Source organism: Typopeltis vanoorti, chromosome 3 (genome assembly GCF_054136105.1).
Source record: "Typopeltis vanoorti isolate ZY-2024b chromosome 3, IOZ_Tvanoo_1.0, whole genome shotgun sequence".
In the NCBI taxonomy this organism is placed as follows: domain Eukaryota; kingdom Metazoa; phylum Arthropoda; class Arachnida; order Uropygi; family Thelyphonidae; genus Typopeltis; species Typopeltis vanoorti.
In genome coordinates, this window is record NC_143551.1 from 98,420,396 (window position 1) to 98,439,878 (window position 19,483).

At 35.8% G+C, this 19,483-nt stretch overlaps 1 protein-coding gene across 1 annotated transcript in view; it reads left to right on the forward strand.

Moving 5' to 3' along the window:
• LOC150108410 (endosome/lysosome-associated apoptosis and autophagy regulator family member 2-like) overlaps window positions 1-19,483 on the forward strand; it is a 477,226-nt gene that overhangs the window by 186,299 nt on the left and 271,444 nt on the right. Inside the window, exon 10 of the mRNA XM_090390460.1 lies at window positions 1,109-1,326. Coding sequence (XP_090246586.1) covers window positions 1,109-1,326 — 218 coding nt within the window. The remainder of the gene's footprint in view (window positions 1-1,108; window positions 1,327-19,483) is intronic.

The window sequence follows — 19,483 nt, forward strand, 5'->3', positions numbered from 1 at the left end:
CATCTATCAACAGGATCAGAACTAACCAGGGTAGATGTGGCTATCTACTGCATAAATGGAGACTGTCAGACCACCCTTCTTGTGACTGTTCCCCTCTGACCCAGACGATCACTCATATTGTAAATGACTGCACAAGGCACCAATTTCATGGTGGTGGCCTCCAGGACATCCAAATCCATGAGATGATAGATGAGGCCCTGGATTGGCTTTCTGAGCTGGACATTGATCTGTAGCTGCTTTTGCCATAAGAATAAATAAATAAATGTAGACTGACTAGGGATCTTTAGTTGTGCTGATGATGGAAAGCTGGGGAGAAGTAGTACTGCTGATGTTAATTTCCTTCAGGAAGATTTGAATAGACTTTTGATTTAGACAAAGGGGTGGGGGTTGTAGTTTTAATATTAATAAGCGCAAGGTGTTGTATTTTGAAGTGTAGAAATATTAGGCTGTGTACTATATCAGTGGTGCTGTACTGCAAGAAGCAGATGAGATTTGAGATTCTTACAATTATAGTATTTGAAAACAAGCATGAACACTAATTTTTACACTTGAAACGTTAGAATTCAATTATAAAAACTTAATACAGTGATCTCTTAGTTATCTGGCCTTCAAATTATCATACCTTCAGTTAAATCCTCAAATGGATTAGCAAGTCATCTGGACTTGCTAATTAACAGTAATTAACAGCAATCTGTTAATTTATCAACACATTGATTTTCCAGTGTGATTGAATGATTTAGATATTACTGTAGTTTTATGTTTCTGATACTGGATAATGAGTCATTCAGCCATTTGTTCTTTACAACAAATACTATCTTTGCTTTCTTAAAAATATCTGATTCTACTTGAGATCATCAGTTCTATGTATTAGATATTTAGACAGCTGTAATATTATAATGATGATTGACTGCCCTGTCTCTCAGGATTAAAATTTAAAATGATTCTGCAAAGAAGTAGGCTTGAATAAAATGACTGTCTTAATCATTTTCTTAGAAGTAGAAACTAATAGAAGCCTTCTTCTTAGTCTATTCTTAGTCTTGTAAATAAAATTAAGATAATTCTTATGATCTGGGATTATAGAAGAATTTAATCTTTCAACTATTTTTAGATGTGGACTGTAGCTCCTCTTCTGTGTGGCAGCCGGCTGAAGATCATATCCGTTCATCATCAGGGCATGCTGATAGTGCTTTTCTTGTTTTATCACTGGAAGTTCCAGGATTTAGAGGAAGAGAAGGAGTGGTGAATGGTCAAGCTATCTCAATTGGCCATGTCAGCTTTACCTTTGAGCTCTTATGTTCAGCAGAATGCTACTTTGCTTTTGTGATGGTAAATGGTGGTCAATAGTAGAATAATGATTATTGCAAAATGCATGAATATTATAAATAAAAAAATGTGATTATAATATTTCCTCTTTAAAGTTTGTGTGGGTAGTTATATCTGGATCTTGATATGCACTGACTTTATTAATTCAGATATATTCTATTATTAGTATTAAACACCAGAAATCCATAGAATCAAAACTTATCAAGGGAGGTACACGCTATTACACACAAAGCCCATCAAACCATGCTTTAAACTCATTCAATGTATCTGCATTCACCAATATAAGGCAATGCATTCCACTCATCAGCCACTTTTCATGTAAAGAACCCGCTCCTTATTCCCCTGCTCACACCCTCTCTATACACCTTTCAGGGATGTTCCTTTGTTCATCCCCATTCTATGAAAAATTTCTTCCACATTAACTTCGCAACAACCCTTTACAAACTTATATGTCTCGATCATATCCTCACTCTCTCTCTCTCTCTCTCTCTCCTCCTCCTATTCACAAGGTTTTGCAAACTGCATTTCCTCAATCTGTCTTCATAAACCACATCCCAAAGACCAGTTATCTCCTCAGTCTGTCTTCTCTGGACTCTTTCCAATATATCCTCATCACTATGAAAACCGGGGGACCGAAAATATGCACAATAATCCATATGATGCCTAATCAAGGCCTCGTATGGATTATTGTGTGACCTCTGAACTTCTGATCCTTATTTGCCTCCATTCCAAGATCTCTTGTCTTCTTGTTATGCCATTATATAACTGGTAAATCTGTGCAGTTGCCTTACGCTGTGTAGATGTAATTATTATCTGTAATAGAGTGATAAATGATAAACAGAGCAGTAAAAAAAATTATGTTAAGTTGAAATAATAAACAATTATCCCTAAACATCGGAAACACTATTTCTAGTCAGGAACAACTGGCACACCATTCTAATCACTATTTAAAAAGCCCTTTTAAATAGTCATTAGAAATATTGCTATTTAAAACGGCATTTAAATACAGATAATTTCTAAGGGATAGTTCTGAATTATGACCTAAATTTGGGCATGTCTTAAATTACAACAACAAAAAAAATCAGTCTAATATAACCAAGTATTCGAATAAAGGGATATTAAATATCTGTTGTTCATTCATATCTACATTTGCAAACTTTTCCTGAGAGCTTATGAGACTACAACATATTCAGTAATTTGTGTATATGTGTGTCTGTAGGTTGAGTGTATGTATATGTGTTTTTTTTTTCTGTAATTAGTTAATTTTTTACTAAAGATAGAGTACAGAGAGGCAGAGTTCGTTGTCTTTTAAGTAGGGCAATTTCAAGGCAACTCCATTATTGAAGGTTGTATTCTCATAAGTCCTCTGGCAATTTCAAATGTTATCTTGCAATGAAAGTATAATGGATATTTCATTTTTTTTTTCAAACTACTATGTCCTCATTTATTATTATTATTATTATTATTATTATTACGGGCAACTCCAAGGATTCCTTAAATTCATTGAGGGAGGCCCTAAACATCATGTCAAGAACTATTCAGCATTTGCACAGTATATATCATGAATTGCTTTGACTCATTCACAGTCATACCCACAATAGACTCTGGCAGCTTACTTCACTCATTCACCATGTAAAAAGGTGAATGAACCACTCTCCAAGTAAAAAACTTAGAAACCTAGTTCTAACACCCTTGCTTATTATGCACTGCCAATTAATAGCATTAGTATGTTTTTGAGAAGATTTTTGTCCTCAGCAGTCTTAGAGTCCAAAACTGAAAAGACCTTCACATAGTCCTTTTAAAGAAAACCAGCCATGCTTCTGGCAAATGACCAATTACTGCACAAATGAAGATGGAATGGAAATTTGGGATCTAGCAAACCAAATTATGATGAAAACCAAAACCAGATTATGTAGAAGGTTGAAAGTGGCAGTGAATGTGTGTATGAAGATGGAGTGTATTGCGATGTAGGTAGGGAAGTTGAGACTGAGCAGATACATGTGGTAAGTAGTGATAAGGTGATTGGACAGGTGTGGTGGGCAAAACAAAACCAACACGTGGCTTGGATAGGACAGATTACAGACCTAAAAATGAACAGCTGTATTTGTTTACAAATGCCAGAAGTGTCAGAAATAAGGGGAATGAAATGGTTTCAGTGATTGAATTTATTCTCCCCAAAATCATTGGAATAAGTGAAACATGGATGAATGAAGATGATATCATAATGGGAATAGAAATGGAAGGATACAGTATTTATCACAAGTATAGAAAGGGCAAGAAGGAAAGGGGGAGCGCTGCTGATGATAGCAGGGGAATTAAGTCCACATAAGGTAGACATGAAAGGCAGAAATAGTGGCACTGGTTATGAGGTGGTGTGGTGTAATGTGGAGGTTAAGAGGAAGACATGTTTAGTTGGATGTTGCTATAGGCCTGGGAATGTGCAGTGAGGTGATGAAGAAATATATAAGTGATTTCTATTAGTGAATGAAGGAAGGGTAATTATTGTGGATGATTTTAATTATGTGGAGATTAGAATGATAATTTTATGGTAGAAATTAGAATGAAGAGACAGCATTTGAGAATAAGGAACATGAATTTCTTGTGTTCTTGAGAGATAACTATCTCAGGTAGCATGTAAAGGAGGGCACACAAGGATTAAGAGTTCTAGATCTGGTCATTTCTTCAGAGGACGTAATTGTAAGAGGGGTTTCACACTTTCCTCCAGTTATTGAAAGTGATCACCTGGGTTGTGGCTAGTTGTATGCAGACTTTTGTGAAGAAAGGATATGTGCAGAATTATAAGGCTGGTGATTATGACAAGCTTAGGAGACAGCTTGGAGCTATAACATGGTATACGAGGAGTTGAGCAGTAAATAAATAAATGCTGCATGGGAACTGACAAAGAAATACATAACAGTATCAATGTGTGAATGCATTCCTAAGGCCAAAAGGCTGAATAAGGTAGGTGTAAAATAGATGAATGTGGAGCTTAAGCACGAAATCTGGAAAAAGAAAGTACTTTGGATCTGTACTTTGAAAGTACTTTGGATTACTGATAATGGTAAATCAGTTACATGAAGAGTATAAAGAACAAGCCAGGAGAGTGACTCAGTTAGTAAGGAAAACAAAAGTGCAGTATGAGCAGAAATTGGCAAATCAGGCAAAGAAATACCTTAGAGAGTTTTTTAGATACATGGCAAGTAGAATGAAGAATGGTAGCTGCTGCAGAAGACATTGTTGAGGTATTCAATGATCAATTTATAACAGTGTTTCATCCTGATCAGGGTGGAATCAAGAGAAACTTAAGTGTAGAGGACATAGGAGAGGATGGCTTAATTGTGAGTGAACAGGAGTATTTCAGAAAATAAATAAACTTGGTGTTAATAAGATGATAGGATTTGATGACATATCACCTGCATCTTAAGAGAATATTCCAGGGAATTGGCAGTAGCATTGGCATGCCTATTTAATAAGAGTCTTGCAACAGCACAGGTTCCAAGGCAGTGGAAGGAGGGTAAAATTGTTCCACTGCATAAAGGTGGTGATAAAGCTGTATCTTCAAATTAAAGGGCTGTATATCTGGAGTTGTGGTGAAGGTACCAGAGAGATTAGTGAGAAGTAGGATACAGAAATGGATTGATAACAGCAGTAATATTTGTAGTTATCAGCATGGGTTTGTTAAAGGCAGATCATGCTTTATTCACTTACTTATTTACTATGACAAGTTGACAAATACCTTGGACAGGAGAGATGCATATACAGTGGTGTACTTGCATTTTGCAAAAGGTTTTGATAAAGTGCCACACGACAAGCTCTTAAATAAAGTGAAAGAGATGGGATTGGATATCAAAATTCTGAGTTGGATCAGTGATTGGCTATTGGATAGGTATCATAAAGTTGTATATGGGGTAGAATATCCCAAAAGAGAAAGGTCACTAGTAATGCACTGCAGGGATCAGATTTGGGTCCATTGTTGTTTAGTTTGTATGTTAATGATATTGGGATGGAATTAACTAGTGATATGCAACTGTTTGCAGATGATGCAAAATTGGGGAGAGCAATGCAGAGTCAAGTGGATGTTATGGCCTTACAAGCAGACATGAATAGATTGCATGAATGGGCAGGTAAGTGGAACTATTAGCGCAATGTTGCAAAGTGTAAGGTTTTTGAGATTTGGCAAGCAATGATGGAATGCAAAGTATACACTTGGTGGGGAAACTTGAAAGGAACTAGAGGAGATGAGAGAGAGAAAGCGAGAGATCTGGGAGTGGTAGTGGTGGACAAGGACCTGAAATTCAGGGGCCACATTATTATTATTATTATTATTATTATTATTATTATCATCAAATTGCTGACATATACCCTCAAGGGTATATTAGAACTACATGAAATATTTACAACTAACTTCCTATCTACAATTTTCCTCCAAATCAGTCTGTTACCAAGACTCCGACATTATCAGATCTTATATTTCTATCTTCTAAGGCACTTTTTACTGTATCAATCCACTATATCTTGGTCTTCCTCCGGGTCTTTTACCTGTCAAATGGGAAGAGAACACTTGTTTTGCTAATCTTTCCTCACCCATTCTTTAAGTGACCATATCAACCTGAGATTAGCTCTGCTAACACATTCCTGGATGTTGACAATGTCAAGTTCTTTCCTAATATCCTTATTTTTAATATGATATTGCCATTGATGCCATCTGTTCACCTCCCTAATCTTTCATAGGACTCTCATCTGCTGTCTCTAGTCTTTGGTCAAGTGTTTTACTTCTGACCCAGCTCTCAGATCGATAGGTTAAAATTGGTTTGAACACTGTATTGTATACTGCTAATTTAGTGTTTTGATTAATTTCTCTCTTATTTCATATAAATTTATTCAGTTGACTTCCTACCATAACCAGCTTTGTTGACACTCCTTGCATTTACAACACATTCTGGTAATGTGTGCCATTCACTGACAATTCTCCACGTAAAAATTCTACTCCTCACACCCTTCTTCACCACACTTTTACATAACTTCCAGGAATGACCTCTGATTTTTCTCCTCTCACTTTCTGCTCATTTTATAATCCCCTCTGGATTAATTTGATAAAATCCTCTCACTAACTTAAACGTTTCTCTCATATCACCTCTCTTACTCCTATCCACCAAACTCTGGTATCCACATTTCTTCAACCTCTCTATAGCCAGTATTCCAAACTCTTATATTGTTTTAGTCACTTGTCTCTGAATCGTCTCCACATCATATTGAAAAACAGGTGACCAGATCTGAGCACAATAGTCAAAGTGTGGTCTGAACAGTGCCTTATACAGTGGCACAATCACTTCCTTATCCTTGCATGTTAGAGTACTTCTTATCGTAGCAGCACTATGATGTGCAGCCTTTGCAACACTTGTAAAATGCCCTCTAAACTTCAATCTACTGTCAACCATCCTCCCAAATCTCTAATCTCATCCACTTCCTGCAGTACGACACCATCGATATAGTGCACAGCCTTATATTTCTGCATTCCAAAATGCAACACCTTGCACTTATTGATATTAAAACTACACTCCCACTCTTTTTTCAAAGTAAAATGTCTACTCAAATCTTCCTGAAGGGATTCAGCATCAGCAGTGCTACTTATAATTCTTCCCAACTTTGCATCATCAGAAAATAATTGAAAATCCCCAGTCATTCCACACGATATATGGTTTACAAACAAGTTAAACAGCAGGGGGGCCCCCGTTGTGCATACCATTGGTTACCCTCCTTTTTTTGAGACACTGCTCCATCATACACAACCTGTTGGTATTGTTCAGAGAGCCAATTTCTTTTCCATCTAAGCAATATACTATCTATTCCCATCTCCTCTGCAGCTTGTACCCCAACTTATCATGTGGTAATCTATCAGACGCTTTTGCAAAGTCTAAGAATATCACTGTATATGATTTTCTCTTATCTAACACACTTGTCACCTTATCATAAAATGCAAGTAAATTACTAAAGCAGGACCTACCCTTTACAAATCCATGCTGACCATTATAAAGAATGCTATGTCCATCAACCCAATTCTGTATTCTATTCCTAACCAATCTCTCGAACACCTTGACCACAACCATAGTTATACACACTTTCTTTATATAGTTGGACATTTCTGTCTTAGAACCGTGCTGGTGAAGTGGTATTATTTTATCTTCTTTTCACTCCTTAGGAACCTTACCTTACCACTGGAAAACCTTCATTAAATAACCAGGTCAAGGGCATATCCAACTGTGGTGCACATTCGTTAAGAATATACGTAGTGATATGTCATCCATTCCCACAGCCTTATCATCTAACCTAACCAACATCAGATACACCTGTTTCTTTCACTTCCAGATCTCCTAATACTTGCCTCGCTTCTATATATTGTACCTGATCATTTACACCAGTATGATATATGATGCTAAAGTGCCCATTCATTAATTTCACTCTATATCCTTAAGGTGCCATAATTATTCTTCCTCTTGCTTGCTATGTAGCAGAAAAATTCCCTTGAGTTAATGTTGGCCTGACCAGCTAATCTCCTCTCATACTGTAGCTTTTCTTTCTTTACCATGCTCGTCACCTTTATAGCCTGCACTTTATACTCTTCATGGATCTAATCACCACCACCAACTGTCTTGTACCTCCTCTATAACATTTTCTTTTCCAGCACAGCTTGCTTGATTTCACTGTCATCCATTTCCCTCCCACTCTATTTACTCGCTTAACCCTTGGTATGCAGTCCCACATTGCATTTTTCAGATACTGCCTTGTGACTTTCCATGCATTGTCAACATCTTTTCTACTCAACGTACTGATGCTAACTGACTGCAGAGTCGCCTATGATCACCTGTTTTATACTTCCACATATATCCATTTTTGACAGTGACCTTTTCTTGTTTCATCACTTCCCAAACAAGTACCTCATGATCCATCTCACCAATGGCAGCAGTGTCAACACTTCATTAACAACTACATCTTGTGAAGTTATCACCAAATCCAAAACATTCAAGCCTCTAGTGCTGCTTATCTCTCTTTGTTCCTATATACTATCTCCTCCTTCCAGTCTATATTCTCGTAATTAAAGTCTCCCATCAGGATCACCTTCTTTTTACATGACCAACTAATTTGCCTAAACATTTTACAATCAGTATTCTCTGCATTCCCTGGTCTGTAACAGCATCCTATCAGATCTTCCTCTCTATCGAGCCTTGATAAGACCCCATCTAGACTACTGTGCTCAGATTTGGTCACCTAGGTTTTTTCTTGATGGGGAGGATGTGGAGAGGATCCAGAGGCGAGTGACCAAGATGATAGCAGGTCTGTGGAATGAACCGTATGAGAACAGGTTGAGGATTTGTGGGTTGCAAAAATTGGTTGATAGGCGGAGGAGGGGAGATATGATTGAGACATTCAAATTACTGAAGGGTTTCTATAAAATTAATTCAGAAGATATTTTTGAGAACAGGGCTGGTTGTGGGAGGACTAGGGGACATCCATGGAAACTGGGCAAAAGTGTGGTTAGTAAAGGTGTTAGAGCTGGGTTCTTTACTTTTAGAGTAGTGAATGAGTGGAATGCGCTCCCTGAGTCTGTAGTGGATGCTGTGACAGTGAATGAGTTTAAGGCGAGGTATGATAGATACTGTATGAATGTCAGATAGTTGTGATGAATATGATTTGGGGCCTCCCTCGATGAGTCTAATGACTCCCTGGAGTTGCCCGTAATAATAGTAATAATAGTAATATACTAACCTGTTTATTTCAACTTCACACCAAGATTCAAAATCTGTGCATGCACTATCAACTTTTACACTTTGCGGACACAATTCCTCTGCAATCATTAACAGCACTCCACCCTCCTCTTTTCACATCTCTATCCTTCCGGAAAATGCACAAGTTATAAAAACATCACATCAGATAATGGCAATGATGCAGAGGACCCCTGACATGCAAAAATAGAACAGTTATGATGCTATTATATAAGGCCTTGATTAGGCCTCATATGGATTATTGTGCAGAGATTTGGTCTCTGGGTTTTCATGGTGACGAGGAGATGTTGGCAAGGGTCTAGGGAAGATTCACAAATGTGGTCAGTGGTCTTTGGAATGTGGAGTACAAGGACAGATTGAGAGAATGTAAGTTGCAGAGCCTCGTGAATAGGGGTAAGAGGGTGGGGATATGATTGATACATATAAGCTAGTCAGGAGGTGTTAGCAGATTGACATGGAAGAGATTTTTCATAGAATAGGAGAAGGGGATAGAACAAGAGCCCATCGCTGGAAACTGTATAAGGAGAATGTGAGCAGAGGAGTGAAGAGCAGGTTCTTTATATGGAGAGTGGTTGGTGAGTAGAATGCATTGCCTGAGTGTGTTGTGAATGTAGATACATTAAATCATTTGAAAGCATGGTTGGATGAGCATTGTTTGCAATAGTGTGTACCCCACAGTGAGTCTAAGACTCTACAGAGGTCAGATGTTAACGATAATAATAATTATAATTATTATTATTATATTCTGTATTGGTTCTAACCAAAAGAAGACGGTGGAATAGCAAATACCATCATTGTCATTAGACGGTCGTTTCTTATTTCTTATTGTTTTTATCAGGGAACTAAGCTGAATAGTGAAAAGACAGGTAATAAACTCAACACAGCTACAGCGGAATTCAAGATAGGCTCCATCACTGTAAAAAGTATCAATCAAAAAGAACTGTTACAAGATTAGAGAAGAATCACATCAACTTAATTGGTATTATGGAAACCAAGAAGGCAAACACAGATTTTTCTAAATAATGAATACACTATGCTATGTTAATCTTTAAAGGAACCTGTAGCATGATTATAAATAATAAATTACACAATAACCACAGTAATTAACTTTGTTGAAATGAAAGTAGAGATATTTCATACTGAGAAATGAAAAAGAAAAATTTTTTCAGTACTAAATATCTGTACTTTCATTTCATTAAAATTAATTACTGTGGTTATAGTGTAATTTATTATTTATGCTACATTAAGGCAATAAGAATGAGGGAAAAGAAGAAGTAGCTTTATAATTCAGTAATAAACATGAGCATGATCTACTTGAATGGCAGGCAATATAAACATCACAAATATCAGAATTGGGACTTGAACAGTAAAAATTTCTGCCTATAGTCCCACAGAAGGTTCTACTAAAGAACAAGTGGAGAATTTTTTTTTTTGGAGTCATTAGGGAAAGCAGCTGACATAAAAAAAAAAAAGAGTAAAAGTTGGTAGAGGTGTAAACCGCAGAGTTTAGAAATGAATATAGATATATAAATATGTTTCACGAAAATTAGGTTATGGAATAGTCCATGATCAATCAGGAATCCAGCAGGGACTAACACAATGTTCCAACAAAAAGAAGTGCACAAATCCGTGTTGAGAGATGACACAAGAAATAAGGCTCATTGACTATGTTATTGTTTATGCCGATATCTTCACACTGGTTCTACAGGCAATTTTAAATAGGAAGTGAATCACTGTATAGTTTCGAGAAGAATAAAATTGAATATCATATTGAAAAGAAAAATATGTAAGAAAGAATTTTGTTTAAAAGAATCAATGTTGAGCAGCATTTCTAGCTGAACCTGTAGTCATAATATTTCAAATGTTATTGAAGAAAAATGAAGTTTAAAAACAATAATCAAACATTGGAGACTTGGTGGTACACTCTGAAGAAAATATTGATTGATTCACCCGAAGAGCAGTGAAGTGAAGTTCATCAGAAGATCGAATTCTATATGATTGGAGTAGAGTTATCTCATAGTACTTATCTACAAGAAAAGGTCACTGCCAAAAATGGATACATGTGGAAGTATGAAGCAGGAGATTATAGGAAACTCTGTAGTCAGTTAGTATCCATACTTTGGGTAGATGAGCTGAGCAAAAAAGATGTTGACAATGCATAGAAACTCACAAGGCAGTATCTGAGAAAAGCAATGCATGTCTGCATACTGAGGCTTAAGCGAGTAAATAGAGTGGGAGTAAAATAGATGAACAGCAAAATCAAGCAAGCTGTGCTGGAAATGTGGTAATCTATCATTTGATAGATTACCACAGGGAGGGCACCTACTCTATTACTCTCCATCTCCATCACATCCACCAACTACTGTACTTTCATCATCTATACCGATAGCATCTACTGCTGACCACCACCACCACCACTAGAATTTTCACAGACAATCACAAACATATATCTCAAACATATTGGATGAATAAAGAGATTAAGCATGCGAAACAGAGAAAAAGGGCATTGTGGAGGCAGCATAAGAGAAGTGGAAATAACCAATTCCATTCTAATTAAGCCAAAAAGAATTATAAGGAGTTCTTTCGATATGTAGCCAGTAAAAGAAAAAATGATTATGGAAGGATGACATTGATTGGAGAAAATGGTATAAAGACAGCTGTTGTGGAATGTGTGGTGGAGATACTTAATGAACAGTTCATAAAGGTCGTAGAATCTTATGAATGTGACTTCATGGAGAGATTGAGAGCAGTTCATGATGAGGAGAAGAGACTGACTGTAAGTGAGCAAGAGGTGTATGGAGAATCGAGTAAACTAAATGTTAATAAGGTAGTGGGATTTGATAATATATCACCACGTATTCTGAAGGAATGTGCCAGGGAGTTGACACCTGTCTTGATGTATTTTTTTAACATGAGTCTTGCACTCAGTCAAGTCCCTAAGATGTGGAAGGAGGGCAAGATTGTGCCACTTCATAAAGGAGGTGATAGAACTCGAGCATCAAGCTATAGGCCTATCTGTGTGTCAAGTGTTGTGGTTAATTTTTTGGAGAAGCTTGTGGGAACTAGGATCCAGAGTTGGGTTGACAACAATGGTATTATCTTTGATGGACAGCATGGATTTGCTAGAGGTCATGTTTTAGTAATTTACTTACTTATTACATATACAAAGGATACAAAGACAGATGACAAAGATGGTTTCAGGACTGTACAAGGATAGTTATGAGGATCGGCTGAGAGAATGTGGACTGCAGAGTTTGGTGGATAGAAGAAGGAGAGGTGATATGATTAAGACTTTTGAACTGTTGAGAGGTGGTTACAGGGTTGACACCGGGGAGTTCTATCGCTTGGTTGAACAGCGGGAAGGTGTGATGACAAGAGGCCATCCCTGGAAGTTACGAAAGGAAACTGTGAGCAAGAGGGTAAGGAGTGGTTTCTTTGTGTGGAGGGTGGTTGAGCCGTGGAATGCATTGCCTGATGGAGTGGTGGGAGCGAGAACGGTCAGTGAGTTTAAAGAGTGGTATGATAGACTTTGTGTTTCTCAGGGGGGGGGGGACCTCCCCTCGATGAGTCTCGACAGACTTTATGTCTTAGGAAGGACCTCCCTCGATGAGTCTTTTGACTCCTTGGAGGCCTGAATAATAATAATAATAATAATATTTTAATTTCCCAACATTTCAACCTTCATATTAAGGTCATCATCTGGAGTATACACAAATATAGAAGGACAAGCTGAGTTACATTTCAGACAGTATGCTAAAGAGACAATGATTTGATCAACAGTTATTTTACTGGCATGATCTCTGGTGAAAAATTTAATATATATATGTATATTATCGCTCATATTAACTCGGTACATGATGTTATAAAAAATTAGTTTGAATGACTATATACCGAGAATGAAAAAGAATAAGGTTTAATGTTAAGATATTACTACTTTCGTTGAATAAATCAACTTCTTCAGGTGTCACAGGCAAAGAATTATATAAAATAACAGAGACATGATAAAATTACATCAACAGATCTAGTATAAATGACAATAGTTAAAACCTTAAAAACTTAATCCAAACATTAAACCTTATTCTTTTTAATTCTTGGTATATAGTCATTCAAACTAATTTTATATATATTATATAAATTAAATAAAAAATACAAATAAAATTTAAAATTGAATTAATTATTTAGAAACTACATCAAAGCTATATTCTATTTAAGATAACATCAGAGAAACATTCTTTCATGTATATAGTTTTCTTACAAGAAAGAAAACACGTAAGGAAACTATCTATATGAAAGAATGTTTCTCAGATGTTATCTTAAATAGAATATAACTTTGATGTAGTTTCTAATTAATTAATTAATTTTTTAATTTTATTTGTATTTTTATTTATTATATATATATATATATATATTATATTTTCACTAGAGGTCATGCCAGTAGAATAACCGTTGATCAAATCATTGTCTCTTTAGCATACTGTGTGAAATGTAACTCAGCCTGTCCTTGTATATTTGTGTGTATTCCAGATGATGACATTAATATGAAGGTCAAAACGTCAGGAAATTAAAATAGTTATTTATAACACGGTCGTAAAGTCCATAATTTCTAAAATGGAAACTTACAGAAAAACTAGCTGGCTTCTGGCCAGGAATTATTAGGATCATATTTCCATCATAAGAATATAAGAAGAATCTATATTAAGTTTTGTAGGCCTGGAACCGTGTTTGAAAAGGTGCAGAAAGAAAAGTTTTTGAGAATTATATGATTTGAATATGGCATTATATCAAACATCATATAGTTTATATATGAGTTATAAGTCAGCAGTCAGAATTGAAAGAGATATAGGAAGGTGGTTTGATGTTAATTCAGGTATATGAGACAAAATTGCACATTATCTCCACTGTTATTCATCATCTGTATGGATTGGATCACATTATGAACAAAAGTGGCATTAGACCTCATATAAAAATTGGAGATGTTAATCTGAGCACTTTACTTTATGCAGATGTTGTTATCCTTTAAATAAATCTAGTAAAACCTTCAAAATTGTAACATCAAGAAAGACCACGTGATGAGAACTAATATAAAAAATTATTAAACTTACAAATGCTTGACTATTTTAATGTACTAAAATGGTATACTTTGCATGGGTGTGCTTATTTACATGAGAGTAAATAACTAGAGATGTAAAATTTGTCTTGGTAAGCAATAAAAAAAAATACAATGAATGAAAATTAAAATAAAAAGTGAACAAGCAAAAGCAAGTGTACTAGCTGTTATTGTCATTTACAACATGATGCTTTTCACAGCCATGATCTGTAAATGTGAAATATTTCAAGATCATACTTTCAAACTTTATGCAAAAGTATTACCTTGCTTCTTCTTGCATTGAGTGGGAATTTAAAGCCTTTCAGAAGGGTCTTGATGTTTGAACTGTCTTGTGAGTTATGTCAGGATCTAGTAAAATTTATCTCAGTATTTCCTATAATGCAAAACACATTTCTTTGCGGATATGTCTAATGTTATGCATTAAGGGAAGGGCCACTACCCAGACTAGTTTCAACCTTTATTGAGGTCTCTTTGGTGGGAGCCAGGCCCAAGTGGAGATACCAGGCAAAAGCATTAGCAGGTCATCTCTACCTATAGGAGTTGCCAAATGGTGTGCCACCCTTTTTTAATAAATTACTCTGGATTTAGAGAAATACTAGTAAAATTTAATTTCTTTAAATTTTGCATATTTTGATGAAACTCACAATAACAAAACAGAATATGATGCTTCTATTAGGACAGCATGCAACATAACAGAAATGCCATATACTGACAAAATAGTCGTGTCAGTATATGGCTGTTTCTTTTTTTTTTTTTGCCAGATATTATTATTATTATTATTATTATTATTATTATTATCTGAGACCTACAGGGAGTCAAGAACTCATCAAGGAAGGCCATAAATCACCAAAACAAGCTATCATACCTTCCTTTAAATTCATTCACACTAGATGCACTATATACCCCTAAGGGCAAATTATTCCACACACTCATTGCTCTCTGGGAGAAAAACTTAGTTCTTACCCCTTTCTTGACTGTGAAAAAACTTAATTTCCATATAATGAAAAATTTCATCAGTTGATATCCTGTTACACCCATTCAAAAGTTTATAGACCTCTGTCATATCACCCCCCTCTTTCTCCTGTTAACCAGAGTCTGCAATCCATACTCGTAATCTGTCTTCATAATCTAAATCCCATAATCCAGATATAATCTTTGTAACTCTTCTTTGCACTCTTTCCACAGTTTCTTTATCCCCTTGGAACCTTGGAGACCATATCTATGCACAATAATCCAGGTGTGGTTATCAAAGCCTTATATAAAGAGGACAAAATGACTTTCTTATCCTTACATGTCAAGGTTTGCTTCAACATTGCAATTATCCTCTGAGTTGTATTTGCAACTTTTGCTGTATAACCTTTGAACTTTAAATTCTTATCCACCAATACACCAAGATCCCTTGCCTCTTCAGTTTCTTGTAGCATAATCCTGCTAATATAATATGCTGGTAGAGCTCTAATCAAGCCAAAGTGCATAAATTTACACTTACTGACATTAATTGACAGCTGTTTTTGTTTGTCCAAATTTCCAGTTTATTCAAATCATTTTGTAATTGCTGAATATCAGTAGCATTTCTGATTGCCCTGCCTATCTTTGCATCATCGGCAAACAATTGCGCATCTGATATTAGTTCCTGCCTGATGTCATTAATGTATAGATTGAACAATTATGGCCCAAGGACTGAACCCTGAGACACACCACTGGTCACCCTAAATCTGGCAGATTCACACCCACTGTATACCACTTTTTGATATCTGTCTGTCAACCATCCCCTGATCCAAGTCAATAGATTATATTCCAATCCATATTCTCCAGTTTACGCAACAGCCTATCGTGTGGTATCATATTAAATGCCTTAGAAAAATCCAATATCATCATAGTGTATCCATTCCCTTTATCCAAATCAGCCGTAACATTGCTATAAAATATGAGCAAATTGCTATGGAATGTCCGGACATTCCTTCCATTCCTGTGGTATCATTCCTGAGCCGAGATTCAAGTTATACAAACATGTGAAAGACATAGCTAATTCAGCTGAACATTCCTTTAGCAAACAGGCTGATATTCCATGTATCCCTATAGACAAATTTTTATTCAGGTTATGCAACAGCTCTTCAACCTCATTTTCACAAACCTCTAACTCTTCATCCAGTTTAGCAGTAGCACTGTGCACCATTTTACATACACCTGGCTGATATATCTTAACAAAATGAGCACTCATTAACTGAACAATCTTATTAGCTTTCAACACTTGAGTACCATATGCATTGAATAAAGTTATTCTTCCACATTCGTTCTTTCTTTTGCTTGCGGCATAATGGTAAAATTCTTTTGGATTGCCTCTAGCTTGCATGGGACAATTTCTTTTCGTACTCCAATTTAGCGTTCCTCACAATATTTGTTCGTAATAACCGTTATTCCGTTATTCATTATATCCAAGAATGTCATAATTTGAGCGAATTAAAAATGTTTTCAGATTTTTCTCAGCATAGGTATATTGGGTAATATAAATACATATGTGCATACATACATATAAAGAACAAAAATTTATTTTTAAAACTTCACATTTTTGTATAAAAAATCATCAAGCGTTCTTTGCTTTGCACAAGATGCATATTTCATACGTTTGAAATTGTTCCTTATACCACTAAGATGTTTGAATGTGTCGTCTGAACTTACAGATCGCAATTCCATAAATCTTGTTAAAATATGTAAAGCACTTTCTGCTTCACACCAGGTAATGATTTTCTCATCGTTGCTATTTTCTTCCTCGGAGTCACTACTACTATTATCTTCTTCTGGAGTATGAGAGATTTGTTTTAAGATGTCAGCGTCTGTCAGTATTCCCGAAGTTGTGACGCCATTATCAATGTCTATAAAATTATCAATATCTGCACACGTTTCAAAATTGTTCAAGTTTCACGCTTTTAACCATGCTGATAACGGTAAGTTATCCTCTTCATCTTCTTCAGATTCGCACTTGTATTCCACAAGACCGGCTTTCTTAAAACAGTTTTGTATTGTAGACGATGACACCAAATTCCAAGCATCACTCATTAAACGTATTGCGTGAAGTACACTGATCTTCGAGTCATAAGCATAAGCATTTTCCGCGGATTTTTCTCTGCGTTCTTTCAGTTCCAAGACTAACAGACGACGAAAATGGGATTTAAAACATCTAATTGCACCTTTATCAAGTGGTTGCAAGACAAATGTCACATTCGGTGGCAAAAAAATAAGTTTTATGTTTGTTAAATTAGCCACTACAGGATGGGCAGGACAGTTGTCTATCAATAACAAAATTTTCCGGTTTCTACTGCGAAGATTTTTATTCCACTTGCGAATTTCATATTCGAAAATTGAAGATGTCATCCAGGCCTTCTTATCCGCTGTATAATCAACGGGAAGTTTCTTTATGTTTTTAAAGCATCTAGGCTTTGCCGATTTTCCAATTACAATAAGCTTTCTTTTATCGCCTACTGGTCATGTTCGCACAAACTAAAACTGTGAGTCTATTTTTGATAAGTTTTCTGCCAATGCGCTTTTCGTTTTTAAATTAAAAAGTTTTATTGGCCCTTAAATTATAAAAAAAACCCTGTTTCGTCTGCATTATAAATGTTGCTGTATCCATACCTTTATTTGATGTCCAGCCATACATTCTTGGTCTAGTCAGAAACAACGTTTTTTGTCAATGGACAACGCCTCCCCACTTACTTTTGCGTAGACAATATTGTTTCTGTTCTTAAAAGGATCAATCCACCCATTGTTGCATTTAAAATCGCTATAACCAAGTTGAACAGCAAATTTTTCGGCTTGAACTTTCAAAATTGGTCCGCTAATAGGTAAGCCAGCGGTTCTTTGCACTTTAAACGACGAAAGAAGTGCCTCGTCAACGTCACTTTATTACACGTTTTAAGTTTTTTATACTTCGATAAATTGTTTTCAAAAGCTTTCAGAGTCAACTCGCGATTCTTCCAAATTGTTGATATTGTAGATGGGGACAAACCATACTTCTTTTCTGTTGTCAGATTTGATTGGCCACTTTCCACCTCCCGTATAATTTCTACTTTTTCAGAAACCGATAAAATTTTCCGTTTGACTCCCGACATTTTTCCACAACTAGAAAATGCGTACATACGAAATGTCAGTAAAGGAACGACTAACATGTATTATTCGTTCGTTATTCCCGTGAAACGAATTCGTAATAAACATGAAATACATGCATTAAATCAAATGTAATTCAAATATACCTTCAAAATTATTCGTTATAAACGTGAATTCACTGTAACTGTTATCATTATAACCGAGTTCTCCTGTATTTCATAATTCTTGTCAGATCTTGTCTGACGTGTCAGACAAGATCTGATCATGTCTGACAAGTGATCCACATCTTCTTGTGGATCTCTTGTCAGAGATCCACAAGAAGATGTAGATCTTGCTTTGCACATCCATTTTACTCTGAACCTATTTATTCTTCAAACATTAGAAATACATTCAGATACCGCCTCATTTAAGCACTTTTTCAAAGATTCTATGCATTTTGACATTTTTCCCATTCAGTAACTGATACCATAGCACCAAAGATAGTATTCCCCTAAGTTGATCATAATTTCTAGTTTTGTAGTTCAGCATGTAACCTATTGTGATCAGAGCATCAACACAATTAGATACTTCTCAAGAAAGCACAGCATGATTATTGCTGGCATTAACGAAACCAATTTTCATTAATGCCAGCAATCTTAGGCCACATTGTATTCAATAAAGCAACAAACTCAACCCCTTTGTTTCTAATGTTCCTGATGTGTGTATAGACATAATAAATTACCACCTAGCATATTCTTATAATTAGATATGCAATCTATTTGGTCTTGTTCTAGAATTTTGTCTTTTCACCTTTCTGGACATATTTAAAAGGTCCAAACCGAAAGCATATTTTTCCACCCCTTTGCCACATACATAACCACGTTCAAAGACATTCATATCTTTATCACGTTTACATACCATAGCTGAACTTTCACACACATATTTCCTATTCCTCCCTGGATGATCTAATTTCCCTGACTCTCTCCATTACATCTCTTACCAAGAAGTAATTCAACCAAGCTTCTGATGCCAAATGAATTTAAGTACAGACCATCCTTCTTATGCAAGTCTTTTCTGCCATCCAACTCAGCCCACTCATCTAAAAACTTGCATCCATATCTTCTACACAGTCTGCGCATGATCAAATTTTAACTTTATTTTAATTTTAACTAACTTACCTTGTGGTTAT